Source organism: Onychostruthus taczanowskii, unplaced genomic scaffold (assembly GCF_017590055.1).
Source record: "Onychostruthus taczanowskii isolate IOZ18803 unplaced genomic scaffold, ASM1759005v1 scaffold4, whole genome shotgun sequence".
Taxonomy (NCBI): domain Eukaryota; kingdom Metazoa; phylum Chordata; class Aves; order Passeriformes; family Passeridae; genus Onychostruthus; species Onychostruthus taczanowskii.
Window position 1 is genome coordinate 13,894,217 of NW_024501459.1, and position 27,324 is coordinate 13,921,540.

The window sequence follows — 27,324 nt, forward strand, 5'->3', positions numbered from 1 at the left end:
CAGATGCCCACGGAATAGGTTTTTAACAGACCAGTCCAGGGTGCACTTAATGTTCCAGGAGATGACAAGCAGCCTACTCTGTAAATGTGAATCCCAGCAGGGATTCTTCCTGCAAACTTTCTGTATACACTCACTGCCATCTGCGCTGATTTGAACATATAGTGAGAAAGAATCTACACCACAAAATACTTCTTTAAAAACAATACAATTGGATAAGAAATTCTAACATAGGTTAAGGGCTGAGTAAGCAACAAATGCTGACAGGTGAGAATCAAGCCACAGGAATGCAAAATTATGGATACATCACAAACCCTAAAACTTTATGAAGTACAGGTTTGTTTTGTATAGAGGCTGTATCATCAGAACCTTTTGCTTCAATGGACCCAGACCTGTATCATTACCTTCACCCTGTGCCCCAGCGAGGAACAGCAAAGCTAAAAATTCTTTTACTCCCATCATTCATCTGACTCTTTGCTTAGATTTAGACCATTTTTGCTCCTCTCCTGGAAATCCGATACTGCCTTTTATAGTCACTCTGTTTCTCCATGACTGACTCTCCTCCCCTCTCCCCCGAGAATTTTAGAAATATTTTTCCCATAATACAAATTAATTTTCCACCAAATATCTCCATTTCACAAGCAACTATTTGGAAGGAGGAAATCATTCTGGTTTATAGATTTTTTTATAGTATTCTTGCAAAGTTTTCGCAAAAGCTTAAGGCCAGCTGTTCCAGACCCCTGCCTATTTCCAGGCCAAGACAGGGGGTTGTGGTTTGTCACTACTGAATATATGTATGAGCATTACCTGACCATCAACACCGCACTTCTTCAGCTGGAAGGCTCCTTCATCCTCCCTCCCTACGATATTTTGTAATCTGTAGTACTGGACCTGACTAATTGCTCTTCACAGGGCTGGATGGGCTGTCACTGCTGAACCGCACTGGCACCAAGGCCTTTTCTGTTTCTCACTCTGTTGTCACAGTGAACAGACCGGGGGTGCCGAACGGGGGAGCAGGTGACACCACTAAAGCAAGGACAGCAGTACTCCATGCTGTGTAACATCGTGCTCCCGGGCAGAGAGAAATCAACCATCTTTTTCTTGGGAACTGGCATACCCCTGAGGAGTGGACAGTGACTGCCTCAGCGCTTCTTCTGGTTTCCCTCTCTCTCATTTTTATTCTGTACCTTGCCCTATGAGTTTCCTCGCTTTTCCTTTTCCGTTTCCCCCCACACTGGGCATGGAGCAGAAGCGAGCAAGTGGCGTAGTGAACAGGCTGCCCAGAGAGGTGATGGAGTCTCCCTGTTCAGGAACCGTCTGGAAGCAATCCCGAGCCATGCGCTCTAGGCTGACCCTGCTTGAGCCGGGATTTTGGCCCCGATGACCACAGTGGCGCCTCCCAGCTTTTGCCACCCCACGATTCCGGGCAGCCCGCCGAGGTTGGGGCGCAGCGCCTGCCCACGGTGCCCGCGGCGCCCCGGCCATTCCCGCCCCGCGGCGGCGCCTCGCGCCTCACGCGCGGCACAGGGACCCGCCCCGCCGGCACGTGCGGGAGGCGCTCGCGCCGCCCCGCGCGCCTATAACGGTACCGCCGCTCCGGGGCCCCGGGGAGGCTCGGCCGCTGCTCCGCGGCCGCCGCCGCTCACCCCTCGGGACCCGCGGTGTCCCACTCCCCTCCCTGCTTCCGGCAGCGGAGGGGGCGGGCTGCGGCCCCTCGGCGCGGGTAGATGTGGGGGGAAGGAAAGGAGGGACCAAGAGGGTCGACCCCGTTCCCCCCCCCCCCCCCCCCACCCCCAGCCCCCTCCTGGACCCTTTCCCAGATCCTACCTGGATCCACCGTTGTTCATTTGCCACCCGACCCGATCCGGGGCCTGTCGGGACGGAAGCGCCGCCGCCGCCGCCGAGCGATCGAGCGGGATCCATTGTGGGCAGCCCCGCGCCCGCCGCGATCCAGGCCGGACCCGGGGGAGCGGGGAGCGAGCGGCCAGACTTCGCTTCTCTCGGCCGCCGCCCCCGCACGGCAGCCGGGCGCCTCCTTCCCCCGCCCCGTTCCCGCGGCGGACGGAGCGCTCGGCCGGGCGGGGGGCGCGGGGCGCGCCCGCCATGTTCGCGGAGATAAACCGGCGGACGCTCGCGTTCCGCGGCGGCGGCCTCGTCACCTCCACGGCGGCCGCCTCGGCGGCGGGGGCTGAGGCCTGGGAGCGGCAGGACCCCGAGGCGCTGAACGGGCGCGGGGCGGACGAGGAGGCGGAGCTGGAGGGGCTGGAGGCCGAGGAGCTGGAGGCCACCGCCGCCGAGGAGAAGGAGCTGCTGCTGCCCCAGGACGCGGCGTCGCCCCCCGCCGCCGCCGGCCCCATGTTCGCCGAGAGGAACCGCCGGACTCTGGCCTTCCGCGGCGGCGGGGGGCTTCTGGCCGCCCACCCCGCCGCCAACAATGGCTGCGAGGCCGCGGCCTGGCCGCGGAAGCACTTCAATGGGCGGGGGGCGGACGAGGAGATGGAGCTGGAGGGAGCGGAGGGACTGGAGACGGAGGGGCTGCTGGAGGGCAAGGAGCTGGTCCAGGACGGGGGTTCGCTGAGTGACAGCAGCGACGACGAGGAGGACGGCGAAGGGGGCAGCCTGGGCGACGGCAGCGGCGCCGAGGGCGGCAGCTGCAGCAGCAGCCGGCGGTCGGGGGGCGACGGCGGGGACGAGGCGGAGGGCAGTGGCGAGGGGGAGAGCATCCGGCACTTCCCGCTGGCCAGGCCCAAGTCCCTGCTGCAGAAGCTGCACATCTCCTTCCAGGGCTCCTGGCTCAAGGAGTTCCCGTGGCTCTACTACTGCCAGGAGACCGGCCTCATGTCGTGCGCCTGGTGCACCGCGGCCGTCGCCGCTGCTGCGCCCCCCGAGGTGATCATGTCCGGCGCGCCCCTGCCCGGGGGGCACGACGAGCTCTGCAAGGGCACCCGCAACTACAAGCGCACCCTGCTCCTGCGGCACCACCTCTCCGCCGAGCATCGCCTCAACGAGCCCGGCAGCGCCGAGCAGGTACGGCACGGGACGGGGAGGGGGCGGCGGGGAGTGAGGGAGGGAGGGAGGGAGGGGCAATCCCGGCCTCCCCTTTGCATAGGTGAGGATTTCCTGTGCTCACGTGTGTGAACTTCTTTAAATGGCTGCTCGTGGTTGTTGCTGCCCGACGGGCTGGCCGCGCCGCGCTGCTCTCGCTCGCCGCGTCCGGAGCGGGAGACGAGCCCCCTCTGGGATTTGGGGTGACTCTCCCGCTGGGTGTGGGCAGGCGCGCAAACACAGCACGAGCTGTTGTTTGTGGCTGTATTCCGTTCCCGTTATCCGTCCGGCCCTGGCTGGTGCCGCTTTCATTAGTTCATCTATTTATCTCGTGGAGATAAACCGGCGATGTGGGAAAAAAGTTGCGTACGAATCCCAGTGTCACAGCACTGATTTAAACACGCTCGTTACAACTTCCTCCTGCGGTGCAGGCGGAGGGAGGGCAGTGTCCGGCCGGCGACCGCTTGTGAAATGGGGACTCGGCGGCGTGAAATTGGAATCGCTCTGCCGTGCTTAGCGGTGTGGCCCCGGTGCACTAATCGGATAACTCCGTGTATTTAAGTTCTTCGCGCTGAAATCTTTTCTTTCCCGATTGCGTTGCCTTAGATTGAGTTGCTGAGCAAGAAGTCTGCAATCGCTTGGTGTGTGTTTGAGATAAACATGTGGTTTCCTGAAAGCCGTGTTACTATGCCAGCGCTCCTCTAACGCTGTAGGAGTAGTGAAACTCCTCACGTTCCCCGCTGAACTTGAAATCACTGTGTTTCTTGGCTGCTTTCACGAATGAGGCAGGGCTTGCCCTAGAATATATGTGGATGAAAAGCCCCTAAAGAATACTTGTGTTGAATCCTCAGCCTTCTGCAGCCTTTTCTCCTAGGGATGCCTCCGCTGCTGAAGGTCGCTCCATCGCTTCACTGGCGTTAAACTTGCCTGCGGGCAGTAGCTAAGTAAGTGTTGCTTCAGGTTAGGCTGGTCCTTGAACTGTTAGGCTGTTAGCCGGAATTAATTGATTAGTCACTCAGTTTTTCTGCATTTATAATTCAGTTTTAATTAAAACACCCACCTTGGCTGGGTAGCTTTAGTTGGAGTCTGAAAGGTAATGCGGTTCTTAAATTGAGGTTATTGCTTGAGCACTCTTAAGGAGCTCGGGGTACCTTGGACAAGAGCTGCTAGTCAAATGTTAGGGCAGGATATCAGGATTACAGGATGACTTATAAAACATTAGGTGAACGATAGTTTTCTTAGAACTACTTGGAAAGCGTATGCAAATTTTTTGTGAAGCTATTGCAGGACTGCAAGGGAAACCTCATGGTGTACAAATACCAGTTATCCAAAATATTATTTTTGGATTTACAAATGCAACATTCACCTTCAAGATGATTAATACTGCCTTTTCAGTGAGTGTAGTTTTATAGCAGCTACTGTTACACATATTATTTGGTAGTAGGTCATCTTATCAGTTTTCATTAGCCTTCTGGGGTTTGCTGTTCTCTCTGCAGTGTTTTAGCCAAACTTGCTTTCAATTAGTTGTTTCTAATTAAGAGACTTATTTTCTTAGTTTCTTTTACTTCTTCATATCTTTGAAAACGTTCCATTTTGCATAATGCTGTTGCAGCGTGTTCCTTACAGTCTTGTTGCCTAGTTTCTAACTTTGAGGTGTGAATAATTACTCTGTAGAAGTATGTTCTGTCGCTTTGTAGCCTCCTGTGTTCGTGGATGCTGCTAATCCCTGCCACACTTGGAAACTTCTCTCACTCTGTTTTAACTGTATTTAAATAAAAGCTATTCCAAGCATTTTTTCTCTACTCAGATAACTGTTCTTTTTCTTTCTGTCCTCTTACCCTGAGTCTGTTTTCAAACTGTTAAATATTGGGAGAGTGGAAGGGAGGACAGAATATTGGCTTGTTATCAAAGTAGCCTACAAGTTAATGTAAGTATGTATTTCCAGATTGTAAGTGTTTATTTGAAGACTTTTCATTGCCATGGGAATATTTGTAAAAATGAATCTCTGCTTTTATACCACTGATAGTTTAAGAAAAAATATTTGTACTAACTGTGATAATAAATGAAACAGTAGGATAGATGAGTCAGTGGTTCTCTGCACTGCACAAAAGATAAGGTTGGGACAAAGGTAGCTGTAAAGAGATTTTTTTTTTTTACTGGAAAACAGTGCTTTGTGCATCCTTCTGCAGTTACATTTCAGTTAAGAACTTCTCACAAGGGAAGGAGTTGCAGATTTTCAGGAGTCAGTGTAGTTTTCTTTGTGGCGCACTTTCACGTTACAGTTGCTTTATCAAAAACCTGATTAAGAATCTCTGTTTTCTTTCCCTTCTATGTTTAATTTCCGTATCCTTTCATACTCTTAATGGCACTTGAATTTCTTTTGATACATATGTTTAAATTAATAGCAAAACAATAGCCCTATTTTTTTTCTAAATGCCATGATACCAGATACTTGGAACAAAAGTAGGTAATTTGTACCCTGATCGTATTTCCAACATACATAATGAGGCAGCAAAGCCGTTTAGATTTAATGAAACTTGGGAGAGATCTTTCAGCCTTTGTGTTAGAGACAGCACACATGTATTATGGACTTGACAAGCCTCCACTGCAGGGCATGTTTAGCAGCTGCTAATAAACATATGGCATAGTGCCACCACTCAAGCGCAGAAAGGAAATTGTAGGTGTTAAGACAGTAAAGCAGTAGAAATTTCTATAGGTCTGTTGGATATTACACTCATGAAGAAATGAGTGATGATTTCAGTTTATTTTTGGGATACATTTAATTTGGAATGCCAAAATACATCACAAGTGGTTGCAGCTGCTGTAATTCAAGGGTATTGAGCTGTCAACCGATGCTTCTTTCTAAGACCAAATTCTTGAGTCTTTTTCTATTCTAATTTTTAAAATATTTTTTCTCCACATTAAAGCTTAAGGAAATCTGTCATCATCTTGAAACTACCTGTGTTTTTGTAGTGAACAGACTATTGTGTTGAATCTCAAGAAATGGATGCTTAGTGAGAAATCATGGCAAAATATTTTCATTCTTTGATGAATTTGGGTCCATAAGATGCAGATTTATTGGCTGCTGGGGATTCCTCTCCTCAAACCATCTTCTTAAAACATTTTCTTTCTGGACATAATTTAAAGCTAAGCTTTGGAAATACTGCCAGAAAAGCTTTCTCCAGTCTAACAGGCATGTTGGTTTAAAGCAGAAGCTCTCCAAAAGGAGGAAGGCCTTTGATGTGTTATTTTTTCCATGTGAACTGGAATTGTTTGCATTATGTGAGCAGTGATGAATGGAAGTCATGCTTCAGATGTTAGAGTTACATTACAGTGTTCAAAGTTAACTTCTTGACTTACTCTTAGCAGAGCGAAGAAGTTGAGGAGGAAGTCAGGCCTTAGAGTAAACACTATCACTTAGTGAATTTTCATGTAGTGTTTTTATCAAACCTGAAACTACTCAATTTGATACTAGGCAATTATTGAAATAATTTGAAATTGCTGAGTTTTGTGTACAGCACACAGTGGAGCATCGTGTGCAGCTGATGGGACCATATTTTGAGCTAATTTTCCTCTGCACGTGGTTAAGAAGCTACTGATAGCTTACTTTTTTAGAAGATACATTTATGAGAATAAGGATTAGTTTGGGGGCACAGGGAACTGCGGTAGAGCAAGATGTGGTAGTGGGGAAAGGAGTAAAAAATGTGGAATAATTACTTCTCGTATACATGCAGCTGAGATGGAATCTGTGGTTAGGTTGGTTTGGGTTTTTCTTAATTCTTCCTGCTCTCACTGTTCTTCCTTCCAGGGACAGAGTATGCTGATGGAACAGTAGGAGAAAGAAAACTAAACTCCTAGTAGCAATTTTTCGTCATCTGTTTCTGCTCCTGTTAGCTTTTGGGCAAGTTTAATTAATGAATTATACATATAAAATAGTAATTTGTCTTTGTGTGTATTCTATTGAAACTGAGCACAATATTAGTTTCCTTAAGCAGTCTCTGTTCTGTTACAGCTCTTCTTAATCTCACCCACAGAGAGAAGTCTTTGACTTAGAGCACTGAAGGTTCCATAAATTGAAATGAAATTGTGCTGATTTTTATCTTTTATTCCTTACTAGTGTTTAATAAAGGATGATGTGGTTTGGTGTTGGGGTAACAGTAGATGAGAATATGGGGTCTGTATTCTGAAAATATAGTTGACGTCTAAGCAAATATCATTAGGTTGTTGTTCTTATGAGAAAAACAACCCTTATGATGATATGTCATGTAAGTTACAGAAGTTTGCAAATACATCTTTTCCTGTAATTATTTTCTGCATCTTGCCTCCTGTTGAACTGTATTGTATTTTTTCTGTATCAATGTCTAAATCTCTCGAAGTAATATTATTTTGTTCATTTTTCTCATAATAAATATCAGTTCTACTTGTCATACTTGGTGTACATAGACTTGGTAACTGCTCAGATGTCAGGACTTCATTTGAGTTGAGGCACTAGGGTTAACTGTTGTACCATACCAGCAGTAAAACAGTTGGTTTTAGTACTGCAGTTAGGTTTAGAAATGTTTATGCACCCACTTCTGTAAAGCTATAATACTAATTAAAGCTGTAATACTGATTGATCTCTTTCTTCAACACACACCCCTAATAGCTTGGACACAGGTTGCATAATAGCTCATTTTTCCACTCAGCCTTCTGGTCTTGTCACGATGAAGATTTCAGTCTTGTTTTTCTGTAGCACATTTGTGATCTGCAGCTCCTCTTCACCATGCTGGCTTGTCCTGTTCTCAGGAAACAAAAACCCCATATTGTAAATAGAAATTTATTTTTTTGTCCCAGCTTAATTGGGTACATATACTTGCTTTGTTAAAATGTACTCTCTCTTTATTATTTAATCAGACATTTGTCAGAAGAAAAGAACTGCTGCAAGTCGTTTTTTAAATTTTATGCGATGTTTAATGTGTTCTCAGAGAACGAAATTGGCAGCTATCACAGCATCTACCTAACATTTACTGTGTGAGGCGCAAGTCACTGGTGATTGACGAGCGTGACAACACTTTAGGGTACTGTCATTTTCATCTTAATCTGATCCAGTGTCAGTGTAATTGGTGTTTCGAAACTGTGCCGTGCTCCATTGCTAAAGTGACAGGAAGCTAGTCCAGAACCAAAATCTGCTGAGAGCTTAGCGTGACAGCCTTAGCTGTCCCACATCTGGAACAAACTGTTTCACAGTCTTGATCTGAGGTAGTACTTGGGGTGTGCCATAAAGTACACAAAAAATTTGAGGTGAGCAAAGATCTACTGCTTGTTTTCGCATAAAAGGCTAATTGCTTTTATTCCTTCCTCTTCAATGAAGTGTTTTTCTGAGAAGAGTAGAGATTCAGAAGCAACTTGAATATGTCAGCAAACTGAAATTTCTCTGCAGGAGATGCTGAAATGGCACAGTTTGTTTTGGTTATACCAGGTCTTATTTGCTGCTTATATATGTAAACACTGGTTCAGATGTAGTTACAGCCTCAGTTGTCATTCCAGTTGTCCACACTGGGATTATAAATTGAGATGAGTACTGATTTAATCCACTAAGGTCTGTGGGGTGGAAAGTGACTTCTAAAATATATGTAGCTGGTTTCTGCAGTAGTCCCAAATTAAGAGTAGTACTTTCCTGCAACGTGTATTTTACCTGCAGCATCGCTTATGGGCTCATGACAGTGCTAACATTACCTTCTTAATACTGATTTTGACCAGTAATGTTGAGGCAGGTGAGCTTTAACACCACTTCTAGTTCCCTAATCAGTGAGGTGTTTTAGGAGATGAGAGAGGAAAGTAATGCTTTGGCTTGGAGCTGTCCAGTTTTGGGCTTTCCTCCTTTGCTAGGAAAGAAGAGAGAATCTTGGAGATCTAGTATGAAACAGACTGTCATTGTTGCTGCTCTTGATGGCAGCATATGTCAACCCATATAAGTATGGTCTCAAATATGCCAGTCTGTGTTTTCTGCTTTCTCCTAGCTGCTGCTTTGTAGCATCTCTGAATCATCTTTATCTAAACATTAGTTAAAAGTCTTCTATGTGCTCAAAAATCCAGTTCAGATCTCTTGATCTCTCCCTGTCTGAACTAATCTTTAATAATGAATTATGCCTTGGTGTTGGATTTTCTGAAAATATCAGGTTTTGGCAAAATTTTGGAGCTGTGTTTGAGATCACACCTAAAAAAGGTTTTGTGTGTGTGTAATAAGTGTTGTGCCAGTGTTGCCACTGGAAAGTTTGGGAGGCTTATTTGAAGAAAGTCTGAGGCAAGTATTGGAGTGAAAGCTTAAGTTGGGAGATTTTTTGTCATCTGCAGTATTTTGTCTGCTTGTCGTGTGATACTCTGTTTAATCGTAAAACTGCTGCAGTTAAAAAGCAAAGGATAAATACTTAATTTGTAAAACTGTGTAAGATATACTTTTGCTGTTATATCTACTTTAGCAATATGTTTTCTTTAAAACATTCAAGACAGATTGGGACATACAGACCTAATTTGTGTCTGTTAGTATCTCAGCATGAAGAAAATGTTGAATCACTTAGCCGGATTCTGCTTAATTGTTTAAGTGAAGATTTCTGGGGAAGTACAAGGGATTGGATATGTAAGAATCATCTAGTTAATCTTTGGAAAGAGAGGCTCCTGAATCTTTAATATATGTGGGTTAGGAATAACAAGTACTTCACACTCAACTATATATTTCCTTACTTTTGGCTGAAATTTCCGTTCCTTTGCCCTCGAGGTGAATCTAGTTCTGTTTGTTTTAAACTTGGGGGTGGAAGTTGCAGAATGAGAGCATGATTTTTAGTTTTCAGAAATGCCTTGTTATTTATATATTCCTGTCTGCCTTTGTGACAAAGAACATAAATAACAAAAAAAAAAAAAATAGTTTGATTAAAATAATCTTCTTTAGTTTATTTTAATATCCTTATTATTGTGTTGAAGAACTAAGGAGGGCATTTATTAAGAGCTAATTATGTTTGTGTGGTTTTTTTAATTGCAGGAGGCAGAGTTACCATCAGAACTGAATAATGAAGGATACTGTGATTTTAACAGCAGGCCAAATGAGAACTCTTACTGCTATCAGCTCCTGCAAGAGCTCAACGAGCAGAGGAAGAAAGGCATTCTTTGTGATGTTAATATTGTTGTGAGTGGGAGGGTCTTCAGAGCTCACAAGAACATCCTGGTTGCAGGCAGCCGATTCTTTAAGACTCTGTATTGCTTTACAAACAAAGAAAGCCGTAACCAAACCACTGTTACCTATTTAGACGTTGTTGCTGTTCAAGGTTTTTCTGTCATCTTGGACTTCTTGTATTCTGGTAACCTCGTGCTCACGAGCCAAAACGCCATTGAAGTGATGTCAGTGGCCAGCTACCTTCAGATGACGGAGGTTGTCCAGTCCTGCCGCAACTTCATTAAAGATGCCTTAAACATAAGTATAAAATCAGAAGCTCCAGAGACTGTTGTAGTGGATTACAACAGAAGATCTGTTAGTAGGGATGGTTTATCTCCAAGGGATCAAAAAGTTGCCAGTTTCTGGGCAACACGAAACCTTACCAACTTGGCAAGTAGTATAAAAACTGAGAATGATCCCTACCCTATTGATGAGGGCCAAATGGAAAGCTACCAAATGAATGACTGCAGTTGGGTCCAGGACAGCTCACCTGAAATGGCTGAAAATGAATCTCAAGGTGAGGGAAAAGTTTTCGTGTGGAATGACATGGGTACACAGGGACAATCAGTTCCAGAACCTGGAAAAGCAAGAAGGAAAAACCAAACTGCAAAGAGATTTATTTATAATATACCACCTAATACTGAAGAGAATTCTGAAGATTGCTCAGTGTTGCAACCGTCAGTCCCATATCCAGAAGAAGATTTGTCATTTATTAAAGAAGAAGCAGGTAAATATTGCTTAGTGTCAATTATGTCATTTGAAAATTAAAGTGCTGACTGCAGTACCTGACTACAGAACTTTTGTTTTTTTATTTTTTAAATTATTATGCTGTATGAATAGTTAATGTATGTGTTTAAAGTACTGTCATTTGCCTGCCTCACTTTTTGATGAATTGATAGTTTTGAAAACTTACTACAATTTAGGAGCAAGTTAGGGTGAATTTGAGACACAACTGGAACAAAGTTCTTTAGATGTCTGTTGTTTCTAAAGCAGTTTAAAATGTATGCCTGCTTCAAACATCAAGGAACTGTGGATGTCTCCTCCAGGGGCCCTGCTCTGCTCCTGCTGCAGGGCTGGAGGACACAGACGAGCAGTAGTCCCGCAGGGGACACGTGGGGACCCACGGTTGTTCTCTGTGGTTCCAGCAGTGCTTGAGTACTCTGGTGACACGTGCCAGTGCAGAGCAGTGTGGAATGGGACTGGGGATGTGTTTCTCCAGTACAAGAGACTTTCGTGTGCTTAAGTGAATAGTGTGACACAACAGAGCAGCTCTGGAGAAGCAGCTGTGCTGAGGAGCACTTCTGCAAATGCTTGTTACTTATCTCTGGTCTTCATCTCTGAACTCTGGGTATGTCTGCTTTAGCTTTACTTGGGAGTTGTGCTTGTGAAGTGAATTTCCTGTACTTCTCTTACTGGCTAAGCTTTGTTAGACTGCACAGGATTCCTTCTGGCTGAGCTGGCATGGTTTCAGGAACATGACAGTCGCTAGTATGCCTCAGATCCACAGCATCAGGTTAGATTTAGCCTAGGCGAGGCACCTTTAGCTGCAGATAGTGGGGGATGTTGAGTCCTCAGCACCCACACAACAGTTCTGCCTGTGCTGCTATACTGCTTGTCCTAGTTGCAGTGCCACAAAAAAAGACAACAGAGGGTCTGAAACAGGAGCTGAGGATGTGTGTATTTGTGTCAGAAATACAAAATTTCTGACACAATTTAGCATGTGATTTCTATTGACGATTTATAGGGGTTAACTATTCAGTGTCTTTTACTGATGGAAATACAGAGAGTGTCTTCTGTATGATGGCATCAACAACAGATATAAATAGTTGTTTGGATTGTGTGGGATTTTGTATGTGTGCTGTGAAGATTTCTTAGAGAAATAATGGAGGGCACAGGCAGTGCAGTATGTTTAGTCCTTGGTTTTTTGGGTGGTTTTTTTTTTTTTTTTGTTGGTTGGTGGGGTTTTTTGACAGAAGCACCAATGTTTCCAGTAACTTGTTATGCTAAAGAATTAAATTACAAAATACATCCATGTAGCATTTTTATGAAATGAGCTGTATTGAAGGCAGAGCATATTGAATATGCTTGTGATAGCTGTCCAAAACCATTGAAAGTTCTGTGACTGCAGGGGAAAGGTTATTTTACTGAGTTCTAAAATACTAGTCAACTAGTGATCTCCTTGGTATTTTCAGAGCACACCATATATGTTCCTAAGTACATAATTTTCTGTCAGTGTCAGAGTTCTTTTGGAAACCATATCTAATATTTTTGTAATATCTTTGCTTATACTAAGTTCTTGAGTGCATATTGTGTGAAACAAGAAGAGTGACTGAAGTAGGGCTTAGTCTAACTTACTTTTCACCCATAGTCCGTTCTTCAGCTTTTGGTATTCTTTCTCTTCTACTTGTGGCTCTTTTTCTTTGCTTTGCAGGTAGATTCCACTCTTAAACACTCATCTTTTAACTGCTCCCTCTATGCCAAAGAAAAGGTGGGAGAGGGAGGAGTGGAGAGTTGGAAGAATGTCAAGAATGAGTTGTAGAGTAACCTGCAGGTTATACAATAACTTTTTAGTTTTGGATTAAATTTCTTGTGGGGATGGAAAAGCTACAAAAAATAATAGGCACTGAGAGGTAAAAATCCATAAGAAAATGTCATCTGGAATAGATATAAGATAATTCTATAAGAAGAAAAATAAAGAGTAGTGAATTCTTATATTCAGAGCTAAGGAATGCACTCTCCTGTTGATTGCTAAAATGGAAACAACGAGCTTCTACTATTAGCTTTGTCATGTTCTGATGAGGATAACACCAGTGGTTATGAACTGTCAGTTGCATGCAGGGTGAGTTTCTGTGCCCTTGATTTAGGTTTGGGTTGGTCTGGTGGTTTTGTGATGATATTGTAGATATGGTGGAAGAGAAGCATACTTAAGATCACTGCTCTCACTACAAAAATTTATCCCTGAAGCCACTTCCTTGAATTCTTTAATAAATGAATTTTCCAGTTGGGTACAGTTGGTAAGTATTAGATAATAAACAGTAAAAGCTTTCTGAAGCATCTGCTACCCCTCTTGTTCCAGTAAAGCAAATATGTTAAACTGCTCTTTGCTGAACAGGAGTTTTTCTACTTGTATCCAATAAGGATATGTCAGCCGCTGCTTCTTCCCACCCTGTGTTTCTCATTCATTTCTGATGCCTTGTGAAGGCTGACCTAGAATAGAGGCTAGATGGAGTAAAAGAATAAAGTAGGTATTTATTAAAGGGCCTCAGTGGGTCCACCTTGGGCAACACAAGCACCCAGCCAGGGCTACACCCAAGATAAATCCAAAATGGTCACAAAATAGACGACCGGGGTCTCACAGTTTTATAAGTTCTGGTCCATTTGCATATTGGAGTTAATTGTCCAATTGTACCTTTAGCTTATGAAGTCCCGTCCTTCTTGTTTTTCTCTCTTCCTTCCACTGTTGTGTATTCTTTTGGGCCTGAAACTTAGATCATTTGTCCTTAGTACCCAGCAAGAGAAGGAATTGTTTTGTCTACTTACTCTGTGAAGAGAGTTTACTATCCCCTAATATGAAGCTCAGAACTACACATTAAAGCAGTGCAGAATCTGAAAAATATAAAAGCTAAAACCTGAGGCATCATTGCCAGTGAGTTTATTTAACACCTTCCCTGTAAAAGTAGCATGTTGGTGAGCTTTAAAGAAGCTTTAAAAAGGTTAAGATGGATTTGAAATTTCTTGTACTGTCTTACATGTACTTAGATTTTACTTAAGTTTTCAAGACTTTTCCAGTTTTAGCTATATTAATTAAAGCAGCTGTTTAACTAAAACATGGAATGTTACCGCCTATATCAGTATTTTCTCCTAGTTGATAATCTGCTAAAATAGTCTTTTACTGTTTACAGCCATCATTCATCCTACAATTAACCATTTACCATAGTGAAAATAACCATGCAGACAGCATGGTTATTACAGTCAGTGTTACAGTGTCACAAAAGGTCAAAAGCCCAGTGAGCATAATTCATCATATGTTTAATATCTGTTCATGGGGTGATTTTTTATCAATTTTCATCACTTCTTTGGTATGTCTTTCATCTGGACGTGGTGTTTTTGTTTTTTTTTTGGTAAAGTGTCCTATCCTCAGACTTCAGAACACAGCTATGAAGTATTGCTTATGCTTTCTGGAACTGACTGTTGACTTTTAGGAGACTTGCATGCAATATCCCAGTAGCTTTATGAAGCTACAAGTGTATAATTTGTTACTGTGATTTTCAGGCTATATAATGCTGTACTCTGGTGGGGGTGAGGGAAGGAATAACAAGTGCAGGATTAAAACAGTCCTTGGTGGAACAAGAGGGTTCCTGACTGATTTTGTAGGGGTTCTTAAAGAATTTAATTCACCTTGCTGTGGAAACAACTACTTTTCAGAAGGATACAGACAGCAGCTAAACCTGCTTAAAAACATGCAGTGCTGGTCTCAGCTTTTGTCGTGATGCAAGGGAGGAGCATAACACAACTTGATTAGGGCTTTACAATAAAGCAGGTATCTTTGTATTTGAAGAAATCAAGATTTATGGACTTACCAGGACGCACGTATATTTCTTGTAGGGATAAACCCCACTTGGCTGACTGTGTTACAAAAGAAAAAATTGTATATTTTTCCTACTTCTCCATGCTACTATAACTCTCAGTCTTATTTTCTTTAGACTTTAAGCTGATACCCTGATTAAAAGGTGTAAGTTCCTTGATGGACCTTTAACCACTTTATTTGCCCCATTCCCTGTGTAATCCAGTATTGAAGGTGTCAAAGGTTTTTAGAAGTCATCTGAAAACACTGCAATATCTGAGGGTCAACCTCTTCCCCATTCATTCAGTTTACCTCTCCCAGGGATCATCCCAAAGACAAGCAGGTTCCCTCCTCACATTCTCACAGTATGGTCTGTCCCTAAGCCTACAACTCCGGTCAGTGTTTTGTATATTACTGGTGTCAATATGCAGGGTTTTTTTGGTTTGGGTCTTTTGGTTTTTGGAGGTTTTTTTTTTTTTTTTTTTGTTTGGGGGTGGGGTTGTGAATGGGTTGTGGAAGAAGGTTTTGTGGTGTCTACAGATCTTCTCTGTCTGAAAATCACTTTGACTCACAGTGTAATGCATTGACTTACTAAAAAGGGTCCATGAGAGCAATTAACTTCCCCACAAATAAATGGTCTGCATGAGGAAAGTTCCTTACTTTCTTGTGTTTCACTGGTATAGTTGTTGGGTGAGATCAGCAAAATAGCTTTCACTTTCTTGGGAAGGAATTTTTCAGGGAAGGTGTGATAATCAAGTTGAAAAGCAAGTGCATAATATATTTGGCATCAGTTAGTGGTCTTCTGTCTGGGGTAGTTCATGCTGGATCTGACTCCATAGTCACAGCAATATACCACTTTTTCATGAATGAAAAATAGTAAAAATTGAGAGCAATTTGTAGCAATAGATAGAGTATGAATAAGACTGCATTGGCAAAATGTCTTAAGTATATCTGAGCCCTCTGTTGCAAGAGGCAGTTGAGCAGTAATGTGCTTCCAGAATAAGCCTTTTCAGGGGAAGCAAGGTTAAAGATGTGAGGAATACACTGGGAACAAAGGGAGCTCAAGATACTTTGTTTTCCCCACCTTCCTAGTATGTCAGTCTTGGCAGTGCTGTTTCCTCTGTCATGTTACCTAATATAAGCAACAAATCCAGCTCTCTAATAGCAATCCAGATTGTATCAGTAGATTACCACTGCTTTCTTCGCAATCCTTGAAAGCTATGGCCTAATTGCTTATCCAGTCTACTTTGTCTTTTTTAATTGATTAGATGAGCAGTCAGTGTCAAAAATACAGTGGAAAAATAGTATTAATTTTTCTCTTATTTTGGCACTGTTTCCAGTGCTAATATATGTAGAGAAAACAGAAGTTCACTACAAACAGCTGTATCTAATGCAAAGTTTTGTATCTTTTCCCTCAGTGCACCATATGTGTGTCCTTTTCTGTAATGCCTTGTTCATGGCTTCTGTCAGTGCACTTTTCATTATTTCCCATATCATCACCTACTCAGTAATGTATTGTTTTCTGGCCCCCAAATCAGTATATTTTCTGATATAAATCAGCAGAGTGAAATTTGTCAAACTGAGGATGCTTCTGGCTTAGACATGTTCTCTCTTTCTGGTGGTGCATGCCTACCTCTTGCCTTCAAAACTGAAAATCAGTGTATCTGGCTTCTGGTTATCCTTTTTTCCTGAGAACAAATGCAGTAAAACATAATCCTTTCACCATGTTTTTAATAGCTTTTTTAATGGCGTAAAAGCCACACAACCATTTAATTTTATTTCCCACTGTCCTTATCTCTTCTTAAATCAACATAGTGTGAATTTTAGTGCTGATGGTTAATCAGCTTCTTTGTATTCTGGGGTTTTTGTATTATTTTGGCTTTGCTTGTTGTTGGCTTTTATTAAAGATCAGATTACTGATAACCTTTTATCCATGCAGGCTAGATGAATGGGTAAATGTTTGAGGTTAATTGACATTTGGATTGTTAACTTACAACTCTTAGAAATCAACTAAAGTGTAAAAAGGTAACTTTAGATCAGAGAAGAGTTGTGATCAGGTGGTTTAGTCTGGAGACACAGAATATTATTGCTTCTAATTAACTTTTGTTTTTTTCCCTAAAAGATCTGCCTTACCTGTGTATACTTTCCCCCTGTGCACCCTCTCCCCAGTATACCAGTATGACTGCATCCATACTTGCTTTCAGCCTCTTATCAAGAGGCTATCATGTGGCTTTAAATTGACCAGAACAGGTCAGATGATAATTGTGTCTAGTTTTGCAAGCAGGTTCCAGGGGCAGTAGCCTGGGTAAGAGGAGAAATGGGAGAAGATCCTATGAGCCACAGGGGTCTGTAAATATTGCATTCTGGAAGCTTACCTGACTGTAGGCTCTATATCCAGCTGGGGAAGGTAGTAGAGGCTGGGTATTGCACTTGCACCTTCCAGTCTGTATGTAATTCAAGTCTGTCTTGTTTGGATGAGCAATTAGACACTAAAGATGCCTTTTGCATGGTTTTGTTTTGAACACATTAAATGTGTGCTTAATCTAGAAAGCAGATTTTTCTAGGTCAACGAATTATTCTAAGAATAAGCATTAGGTTTAATTATTATCTACTTAGTCATGTATACTGAAGCATGTGTAGCAACCTCTTATCTCTTGTGCTATCTGTGCTGGTGTTCTTTCATGTTATAGTGGGTCTTCTCTTCCAGTGGGAGATTGAAAGATTTAGTAGCTACTACCTACACTAGATGACAGCTTTTAAATTTATTTGGCTCTATGATGAGTCTTGTGCTAAGATCTCGAATTATGCAGGGGTTTGACCTCCTAAGTTCCCTCAAACTTAAATAGCAGCTGTGTACATAAATGTTCCTAGTGATATTTAGTTTGTGTTCTCTTAAATACAGAAGAATTGTCAAAGTGACAGTGTTATAAAATGTGCTCAGCTTGGTCCAGCTCTTACCTATGGTCAGTCTTTGGTGTACGCTTATTCTGAAGGAAGCTATACAATAGTGCCTGTACACAGCATAATGTTACATCTGTGTGCAGTGAAGACTTGGGTCTGTTGTTCTTAAAGATATTCATCTTATAAGGGAAGGAAAAGTGATTAAAATATTTTATTACTGAGTGACCTTTCACTGTTCAGCTACAGTTCTAGTACAGGGAGAAAAATCTACAAAAGGATCTAATACTTTAAATATTATAAAAGTGGGTTTGTTTTTTCCCCCTCTGCTGTTATTTGGAGGCTTTTAGCCTTAAGATCAAGACACCTTTGCTTTTACCCAGACTGTGCAACACTGCTTCCTCTCTAATCCTTTCTGGTGTATTACAGAAGGAAGTCTTCCTCCTCACCTCAAAGGAATGTGTAGTTGGCATGTCTGTAGGGTATCTGTGTTCTATTCCTTGAGCTGTTGAGATGCCATTGCTGGAGTCCATCACTCCAAATTAGTATAAGGAGTTCTTGCCTCTTTTGGACATAACAGAAGTTATGTCAGTAATTAGAGTCAGTAATTTAAAAAAATTTCCTCACTGCTTTGTGTTTTTTAAGGGAGAGGGAGGTTTATTCCCCTCCCTCTTCTTCCTTTTATAGCAAAACAGGTAGTTAGATGAGCTAAAATAGTGCTATTTCTCGTCTTCATTCACTCAAGCTCTGCTTTTAAAAGCTCTGGTGGAATGCCTAGTTTGGCAGTCATGATGCAACTTTGCTTGTTGTTTGCCATTGTCTAATGGATAAGATAGAATTCTAAGCTTCCGACTTGTTAAATGATATCCTTCTGAAGTGTTGTCTTATGTTGCAGACCAAATCACTGCTGCCAGTGGTAATACTGCCTGAGCAGTAAATGAAACTACTGTATGTGTCTCATGCTGTGAGAATTTGTAATCTGTACTTTTTTCCAGTAAAACTGCAAGTTGGAAGTGTTTAAATATGCAGCTTGCCACTAGCTGTGTGAAATTCCAGTTTAGCCCAAGAGAATTTCCTTTCCCAAAAAATCCTCAGAATGAACAGTATAGAGATAAAAAGAAGTCTTTGGACTAATGTATAGTTTCAGGCTTGAAAGCAAGAATACATCTCCTCAAGACTTTTCACAGTGGTGACATTGGGAATCCAGTGTGAGTACTCAACTACCATCCAGAGAAATAAAAGGAAATCTGCCAGTTACCACTGCAGTTTATTTAACAACTGTTTGCCTGTGAGGCAAGTAATGGATTTATAAGTTCATGATTTCCAACAAACTCCTGTCTTGGGGATTGGGGGGAACATTGATTTGCACTATTGCCAGAAGAGCTTTTGCCCAACAAATATGATTTTGTTAAATTCTTAGTGCAGCTTTATTGTGTACTATTTATAGTTCTCTGTGCTCTGTAATAATGACTCCATGTTCACTGATGCAGTTCTTGTTACAAAGTATGGAATTAAACAAGCAAAGATATTTTTAAGGCATTGTTCACTTCTGAATGGTTTTATTTTTTCAAGAGGAAAAAGGATACAAAGAAAACATAAACTGCAGAAGATCTTGTCTTAAGAGCAAATGTAAATATGCAAACTAGTTTTTTAAGCTGTTACATTCCGAGTAGTTAGTCTCTTGAATTGATGTGGTTATAGAGTAATGGAAATGATAATTCAGAAAAGGATTTAGACATAGCTGTAGGATCCTTTATATAAATAAATGTATTTAAAGCACTGTATATGTATACCATGAAGATATTTTAAAGCAATTAAAAAAACCCATGCCTCTAAGTAAAAAATACTTTTGTACCAGCTAGACTACTGTGGCAGTCCAGGTGAAGTCACTGCACAAAGCAGTTCTGAAGAGAGAGGTTTTCTGATGGAAAACCTTTCAGCCCCCTCATGATGATAGTGAAGGAATACATATCCTTACCATCAAAGTCCCTGTAGTATGAAAAAGGCTTTCAGTTTTTCTCAGGATGGGGAGAAGAAATGGTGCTCTGCGGAGTAGCTCAACAGTCTCATTTCATTGAAATTAGGAATACAGTTATTTCTTGTTTTAGTATTGAGTATTATGTGACAACATGCTATAATTACTATTGTAAGGTTAGAAACTTTTTGTCACAGTTTAAAAGGGATATATATATTGCTAAACAGATTAGATTGATGACTGATTAGAACTCAGGAAGCTAAAGAAAGAATGTGTCTTTAATAGCTACTTCAAGTGACTTCAAGTACGGACTGTTGCCGGGTACTTCAAATGACTTCAAGTACGGATTGCTGCCGGGTACTTCAAGTGACTTCAAGTATGGGCTGCTACCGGGTACTTCAAGTGATTTCAAGTATGGATTGCTGCCAGAATCTTGGCCAAAAGAAGCTTGGGAAAATGGTAAGTGTATCTGATGGAGAGTAGGTAGAGGGTTAGGAAATTATTTAATCAGTCTTCTTCCATATCATTTGCCTTTCTGGATAATGTACTTCTTTGGAGGGAGGAAAAGGAATTCAAGTGTATGGAAGAGTAAAACCAGAATGTGATTTATATCAGTTCTAGTATTGTGACTGAGTGTGAAGGTACCTGAGGTCTTTAATAACTTGATAGCTGCCTGTCCCCTTACTAAGCTAAATACAGATAAATGGCCTTTGAAATTGAAGACTTGGATGGTGAAGATATGGAAATAAATATAATTTTAAAATGAGATCCCAGCATATGTCTTGCTATTAAAAATAAAAAAATTCGTTGCAATAAATGTTTTTAGTCCTGTGCAGCTGTAATTAAGCCTTTTTCTGTCAGTTCAAGCTAGTAGTTATCTGTAATTATTTTTCTCTCTGAAAACATACTGAAAATACCACCATGTCTAAAACAATTGTTGCTAATTCCTTACAATACATAAAGTTTTCAGTAAAAAGAAGATATCAAGTACTTGGTATCAAGTATGGGTAATAGTAATGCTTACCTCTTCTCTTTAACTGAGATGTTACTAGGATGTGGCTTATGGTTTATTTTAAATATTTTGGGGTTTTCAGTAGAAGAAATGTGGTCATGAGAAGGTGAAATTTGCTGGCAGTCAAGAAATTAGAAGCTGGGTCTTAGGAGGTCTGCCTGTTCTTAAACCATTAAATTCCTATATATCTTACAGCTCTGATGTCTGTCTGTATAGGACTTACTTTTCTTCATGCAAGCCATTATGTGACGTTATGTGGACACGCAGCTCACATGAGTGCTGCAATATGCAAACTTGTGAATATTAGCAAAACGTAACTTCCATCTTTGGATGAATTTAAAAGCTCAAAGAAGGCAATTCTAGAGACAGGCCTATGAGCATGTGCACATCATATGCAATTACTCATGTTTTCTTCCTACTAGCGTGAATGTTAGAAACTCTTGCACATAATCATGTAGCCTTAGGCAGTGCTTTTTGGATGCTTCTAGATGGTTATGATTATGTTCATAAGTTCTCACCTGTAGTGAGTCAGTATGCTATTATCAAAATCTTGTATTTCTCTGTGGCCTTGTTCCCGTCATAGAATCCTGTGTTGTTCTTTTTCACACAGTAATAGGCAGCTGCATTAAACCTGTTTTGCATATATCCGTGGGCAAACTATATAAAAAGTTCTCCTCCATCATAAGGAAGAAGTTGGATATTGCTACTTCCAGAAGTTTTTTCTGCTCTTTTTATTTTTTTGTGCTGTTAGATCAAAGTAGAAAATAGGTAAAATCTGAACCATTAACTTCCTTTTTGAGAATTTCAGAATTTTGCTACCTCTTAGTATCCTACTCCTCTTGTCAATATTCATTCTTACTTATACTTTTTTTAAAGTCACGTCTTGGTAGATGGTTCCTGCATGTAATTCTAAATAGAATATTAGAAGAGAAGATTGCGACTGTTGAAATGCTGCAGAGTTACAGGGTTTCTAATCCAGAAGAAAATGTTTTCTGGTATAACTGACATCTAGGAAAATGGAGCATTGGTAAATTGTATTTAACTTACTTCAATTAATGAAATAAGACTCCTGTGGTAAAAATGCCTTTGTTACAAGTAGGTATTTTTCTAGTAGAATTGTACATGTAGAACTTAGCAGCGTTTTTGATTTCTGCAGCAGACATTGTCCTGATTTTGCTGATGAAAAGAAATGTGGTTTTTTTTTAATTGTTTTGGCACCTGTTTATTTTTGTTTACCAGACATAACATATTTAGATGATTTTTTGTGTGTTTCATTATCTTTTCTCTTGATGCTTCTTTTAGGTGATTCCTCTGCTTTAATCATGAACAAGCTGAAGTGTCCACATTGTAATTATGTAGCCAAATACAGAAGAACACTAAAGAGACACTTGCTCATTCACACCGGCGTGAGATCTTTCAGTTGTGACATCTGTGGGAAGCTGTTTACACGAAGAGAGCATGTAAAGAGACATTCCTTGGTAGGTAGTCTCAAGTGTTCATGTATATGTATGCACACGTATGAGTGGGGTTTTTGGGGTTTTTCAGGTGTTTTGGTAGTTGGATCAAACTGTTCTCTGATTTGACGTAATGTAAATTGTCTTACCTTGATCTGAAATGCATGAAGATAAACATTTCTTGGATAACTGTGCCTCTTGTTTTCTTAATGGAAAATACAATGTCAATGAAGACAGTAATTTCAAGATTATTTTGAAAGTGATGTGATAAAGGGATAGTGTATATAAGTATTCTGTAGATAATGAAAAGCAGTTTTGGCTTAGCTTTACTGCAGTAGAACAGCACATCTTGGTCTATAATACTGAATCATCGTTTTCTGTGAGGGCACCCTGTTAATTCAGGAATTGCACAATATCTTGAGGTAGTTCTGAAATGTTTATTTCACAACCAGACAAAGCTATAGTATAGTATCTGCTTTAAGATTAGGAAAGAATGAAAAATATCTGATGCAGAAAGTAAACATCTGTCTGACTTGCATTCTGCCAGTACCATAGCCAGCAGTTCAGCTTACCCTCTCCTATGCACATTGCATAACTCAGGATTTGACTTGAGTACTTGTTTATCTGAGGATCCAGAAAAAGTTTTATCTGTCTTGGGTATTTTGTAGGTACTTTGTATCTAGTCTATAAGGAAACTAAGACTTCATTATAATATATACTGTATGAAATCCAGGGTGTATTTTAGTGCAGTAATAAAAGCAAGATCATGTTGGTGGTGAGAAAATAATAACATTTCTCCAACCTGTGATTTTAAAAATTACCCTCATTTTGCAAGATGTTTTGTAGGTAGACAGAAAAGGTTAGTTAGTACATGGGGTGGGGTAAATTGAACTTCTCCAAGGTGCTGCACCTGGGATGGGACAACTCTTGGTATCTATACAGGCTGTTGGATGAACATGTCAAGAGCAGCTCTGCTGGGAAGGATTGGGGATGCTGGTGGGTGAGAGGTGGGACATGAGCCACCAGTGTGCTCTTTCATCCCAGAAAGCCAAATGTATCCTGGGCGGCATCAAAAGCAGTGTGGCCAGCAGGGCGGGGAAGGGCATTCTGCCCTTCATGAGACCCCACCTGGAGCATTGCATCCAGCTCTGGGGTTCCCAAAACAGGAAGGACATGGAACTCTTGGAGCTACTCCAGAGGAGGGCTATGAAGATGATTGGAGGGATGGAGCATCTGTCGTATGCAGAAAGGCTGAGAGAATTGGGGCATTATTGCCTCTTTGATGGCCATCCTCCTTCCTTTGTGGCTCACCAGAGAAGGTGGCAGCAGTGGGAGTTAGTTGGTCTACCAGGAAGAGTAGAGTGGGACTTCAGTTTTCTGTCTTGCATTGTCTGCAGGACTTGTAGCTGAAGATTTTTTTTCCTTCAGGAAAGGAGATGAAGTCAGACAATGTGAAAACAGCTGTGGAGTGAGCTCAGTGCAGTTCTGTGCTTTAACTGAAGTGTTCTTTCTGTGACGAAGTCAGAACACTTTTTTTTTTGCTGGGCTTTTTTTCCTCCCTCCCTTCCCCTTTCAGCTCAACAAACCTCAAACGTTCTGCCTTGTGTGAAGTATTATAACGAGCCTAGAGGCTGAGGAAAGCACATGTATCAGCTGTACAGACTATACAGCAGAACTGAAGTAACTATTTGTATCATGACCTAATTTATTTTTCCCCTCATCTGGGTGGTAATTTCTTTTTTATCTAAAATTGCAACTTTTCAGTGGGACTTCAAATGAGATATTTAAGCACATAATTGTAATCTGTTGTGGGAACACCAGATAGAAGGAAGTCTTCAACTTAATTTTTTCATAGATAATAACTAATATACATGGTTGCTGAATTCAGTTACTTGTATAAGCAACATACTTCCAAATTCAAAATCAAAATCTATGGTTAGTCAACAGCAGGCTTCTGATTTTATACACAGACACAAATATAGGACAAAAAAATTACCTAAGGGACCTGAAAAGTTGATGTTAGTTTTAATTGTTGGGAAGGAGAAGTCATGGAAGAATTTTGCTGTTTGAATTCTTGAATTTAATAACTCTTGCTTGTTTCTTAATGTTTATAGGATTTAGAATTGTAAACAGCAATTTTCTAAACGAGTTATCTTGTGTGCAGTGGAAGGGTTTGTGCTGCTCTCATTGCTTCTGAGTCTTGCTCTGTACCCTGAGGAGATGTGACCTGAACACTCACCTGTGTACAGAACAGGCAACCTGCTGAGCAAACAAAGTGGTTTGCTTGTGGGTAGTAGCTCATATCGTACATGAATAGATCTCCAGTAATCCTTCCTTACTCTGAATAGTGTTAAGTATATTTTGGAAAAGTTAAAAATATTAATTTTTATATTAATAATTATTATTATTAATAGTTTTCTAGTACTATATGCAAATATAGCCTAATATGCATATATTCAGCTTCCATATTTCTCTTCCATAGGTGCATAAAAAGGATAAAAAGTATAAGTGTATGGTGTGTAAGAAGATTTTCATGCTAGCAGCCAGCGTTGGAATAAGACATGGATCACGACGTTATGGAGTTTGTGTAGACTGTGCAGATAAATCCCAGCCTGGAGGGCAAGAGGGAGCAGACCAGGTGCAGGACACAGATTTCCCTAGGGATGAAGAATATGAAGAAAATGAAGTGGGAGAAGGCGATGAGGAGCTTGGTGATGATGTCGAAGAACAGAATGACCAATCTCGGTGGGATGAAGGCGGGGAAGTTTGTATGCCTTTAGATGACTGACAGAGCATGAGACTTCAGGGTGCTGCAAATGGACACTGTATGGATTGACTGTTTGAATTTTTGGACTGAAGGCTTGCGAAATATGGTACAGGCTGGATGGTAGTTATGTTGCTGTGAAAATGTAGGGTCAAAGCCTTATAGCAAAAAAAGGATTATTAATTTTTTTATGATATTTGCACAGGACTGTACAGCATACAACCGTTTGGTTGAATTATACAGAGTCCTCACATCTACAGTCAGTTATCAAAAGAAAAATGTATTTTTTATTATTTATAGGCTATAGCTACTTGGGTCCTATTCAGACATAGTAGTAACTGTAATTATGTTACACATTCATGTACCTGTTTACATGAATGAAGAAAATTGCAATTTGGTATGGAAATACAAAGACAGCTTTCCCAAATCCACTCGTACTTTTGTCAGCGAGTCAGTGAAGCTAATTTGGGCTAGTGGCTCATTTTCCACAAGCATGTCTTTGCCATACAAACCTTACCTCTCCTGTAATATGATAGGTGAAAGCCAATCATTTAAATATGTGTCACAGATATTGCCAACATCGTATTGAAATTTGGGTTGAAAACTTTTGGCTCTGTGCTGGCAGGTGCTATGGGTGATAAGCACTGGAGAAGTTTTTAATGGCATTAATTTAGTGTCTGTTTTTAAAGAAGGTTGTTGTTGATTCATCAGTTTTAAAATGATAAGGCAGAAGAAATGACCAGTAATGAAAATAATAGACTGATCAGAGCATGGGTAACTCTTGTGCCACTTAGTCAAAAGAGACAGTCATGCTTTTTAAAAGGTATCTGATGTAATAATGTTTCTTCTTTCTTTTAAGGCCCCCGTTCTCTCAAAATTTTTTTGTTTCCCTGGTGTATACCTCAGTCCCACAGAATAAAAATACAAGAAATGGAGAAAGTGTCATATTAAAACAACTTTTTGGTCAATAATTTCTTACTTGTCCGTTTTTTGGCTAATTTATGTGATGTGAATTGGACACTAGGCTATTGTGCCCATCGTTCATCATCGAACACAAACTATTTTTTATTCTTTTGTACTTCATGGGTTGTTGTTAGTATTTAATATAAACAAACTACATTTAACTTGCTCATTTGCTGGATTTTTTTTAAAGAAAAACAAGAAGTCCAAAGCAAAATAATGCTCTTTGAGTTGTCTACTTTTCAGGAGGATATGCTCCCTATGCTCTTTGTTTCAGATTTTCTAGGAGGCATTGAAACTTGAATTTTCATAGCCACGTAGGGTTTTTTTGGTTGATTTTTTTTTCCTAAGCTTGTAATATTGTACCAATGATTTCAGGCCCCTTTCATAGGGAGGCAAGGGCATTACACCTTCACCTTAAACTCCTCTATGTTGTCTAGCCTAAGGCAAGTTAATTCAGGCAATCATTGGAACAATAAGTCTGATGTACTATTATGTCACAGGGAGTAAATATGCAGAGCATTTGTCATGACACATAGCTAGGCCAGTGTGACAGTACTGTATAAAAAACAATTGAGGGTCACCATATTTTTCAATTTTGTTTAATTTTAAAATGAGTATATTTTTTCCTATTTTATGTCAGGTAACTAAATTATGGTAGTTGTGTGGATAACTTTGAATTATGCTTTGATGGACAAAATCTTACTGGTGCTCCATCTGATCAAAGTTGGTATGTATTTAAAGAGACAAGCTTTATGTTGTCCATAGAACAGTAACATAATGTTAAGACATTGTTTTTGCTGATTGAAACTGAGATGATAAGTTTGAACTACAGTTATATGGGAATTAAAATGCTTTTTTTTTATCATCCACTTGTTTCATTGGTAGTTTCCACAACATTGTAAACCTGACATGAATAGTTTTTTGGGGAGGGTGGGGAGGGGGGTACCTTTTTTTACACTGAAGATTACATTTTATTCTCATTGTTCTAGACTGAAATGAGTAATGTGTAATTCTGGTGGGGTCCAAAGTAGAAATTAGTTAGGCAAAGATGATATGAATGAAAAAGTATTTTAAACGTTAAAGTAATGTTCTGCTTTGTGAATATGTAAGTATAGCATAAAGATTTTTCCATCCCATTTATCCCTTTTAAAACCATAGTTTACAATTGGTAGATCTGTCTATATATATAAATATATATATATATCTGAAATTCACCTAGATCTGCTTTATTAGAATACTGCTCACTTAATGCATAGAAACTGGACCTGGCTCTACATTCTTAATGTATTTTCCTTTTTTTTTCCCCCTTTTGTTTTCTTGGGATTTTTTCCTCAAGGTATGAACTTATTCTCTTGGAACTGAATCTTCTTTTACTACTTAAATCATTTATGTATATCTGGTAAATTATGACCAAATTTGTTGTTAGACTGCATTACAGTAAATTGAAATATACACTTGGTACACTA

At 40.7% G+C, this 27,324-nt stretch overlaps 1 protein-coding gene across 1 annotated transcript; it reads left to right on the forward strand.

The window, feature by feature from the left end:
• Nucleotides 1-1,966: 1,966 nt before the first annotated feature.
• ZBTB10 (zinc finger and BTB domain containing 10) lies at nt 1,967-27,324 on the forward strand. The gene is made up of 5 exons (XM_041412907.1): nt 1,967-3,024; nt 10,058-10,955; nt 19,951-20,124; nt 21,980-22,155; nt 24,614-27,324. Exons 1-5 carry the CDS (start codon nt 2,101-2,103, stop codon nt 24,917-24,919), a joined length of 2,478 nt encoding a protein of 825 aa, XP_041268841.1. The 5' UTR covers nt 1,967-2,100; the 3' UTR covers nt 24,920-27,324.

What these genes read in the sequence shown, in the direction of transcription:
- ZBTB10 (XM_041412907.1), top strand. Translation starts at nt 2,101, where the DNA reads ATGTTCGCGGAGATAAACCGGCGGACGCTCGCGTTCCGCGGCGGCGGC. An exon ending in AGCCCGGCAGCGCCGAGCAG is followed by an intron (nt 3,025 to 10,057) that starts GTACGGCACGGG and finishes TTTTAATTGCAG; the next exon opens with GAGGCAGAGTTACCATCAGA. An exon ending in AAAAGAAGCTTGGGAAAATG is followed by an intron (nt 20,125 to 21,979) that starts GTAAGTGTATCT and finishes TGCTTCTTTTAG; the next exon opens with GTGATTCCTCTGCTTTAATC.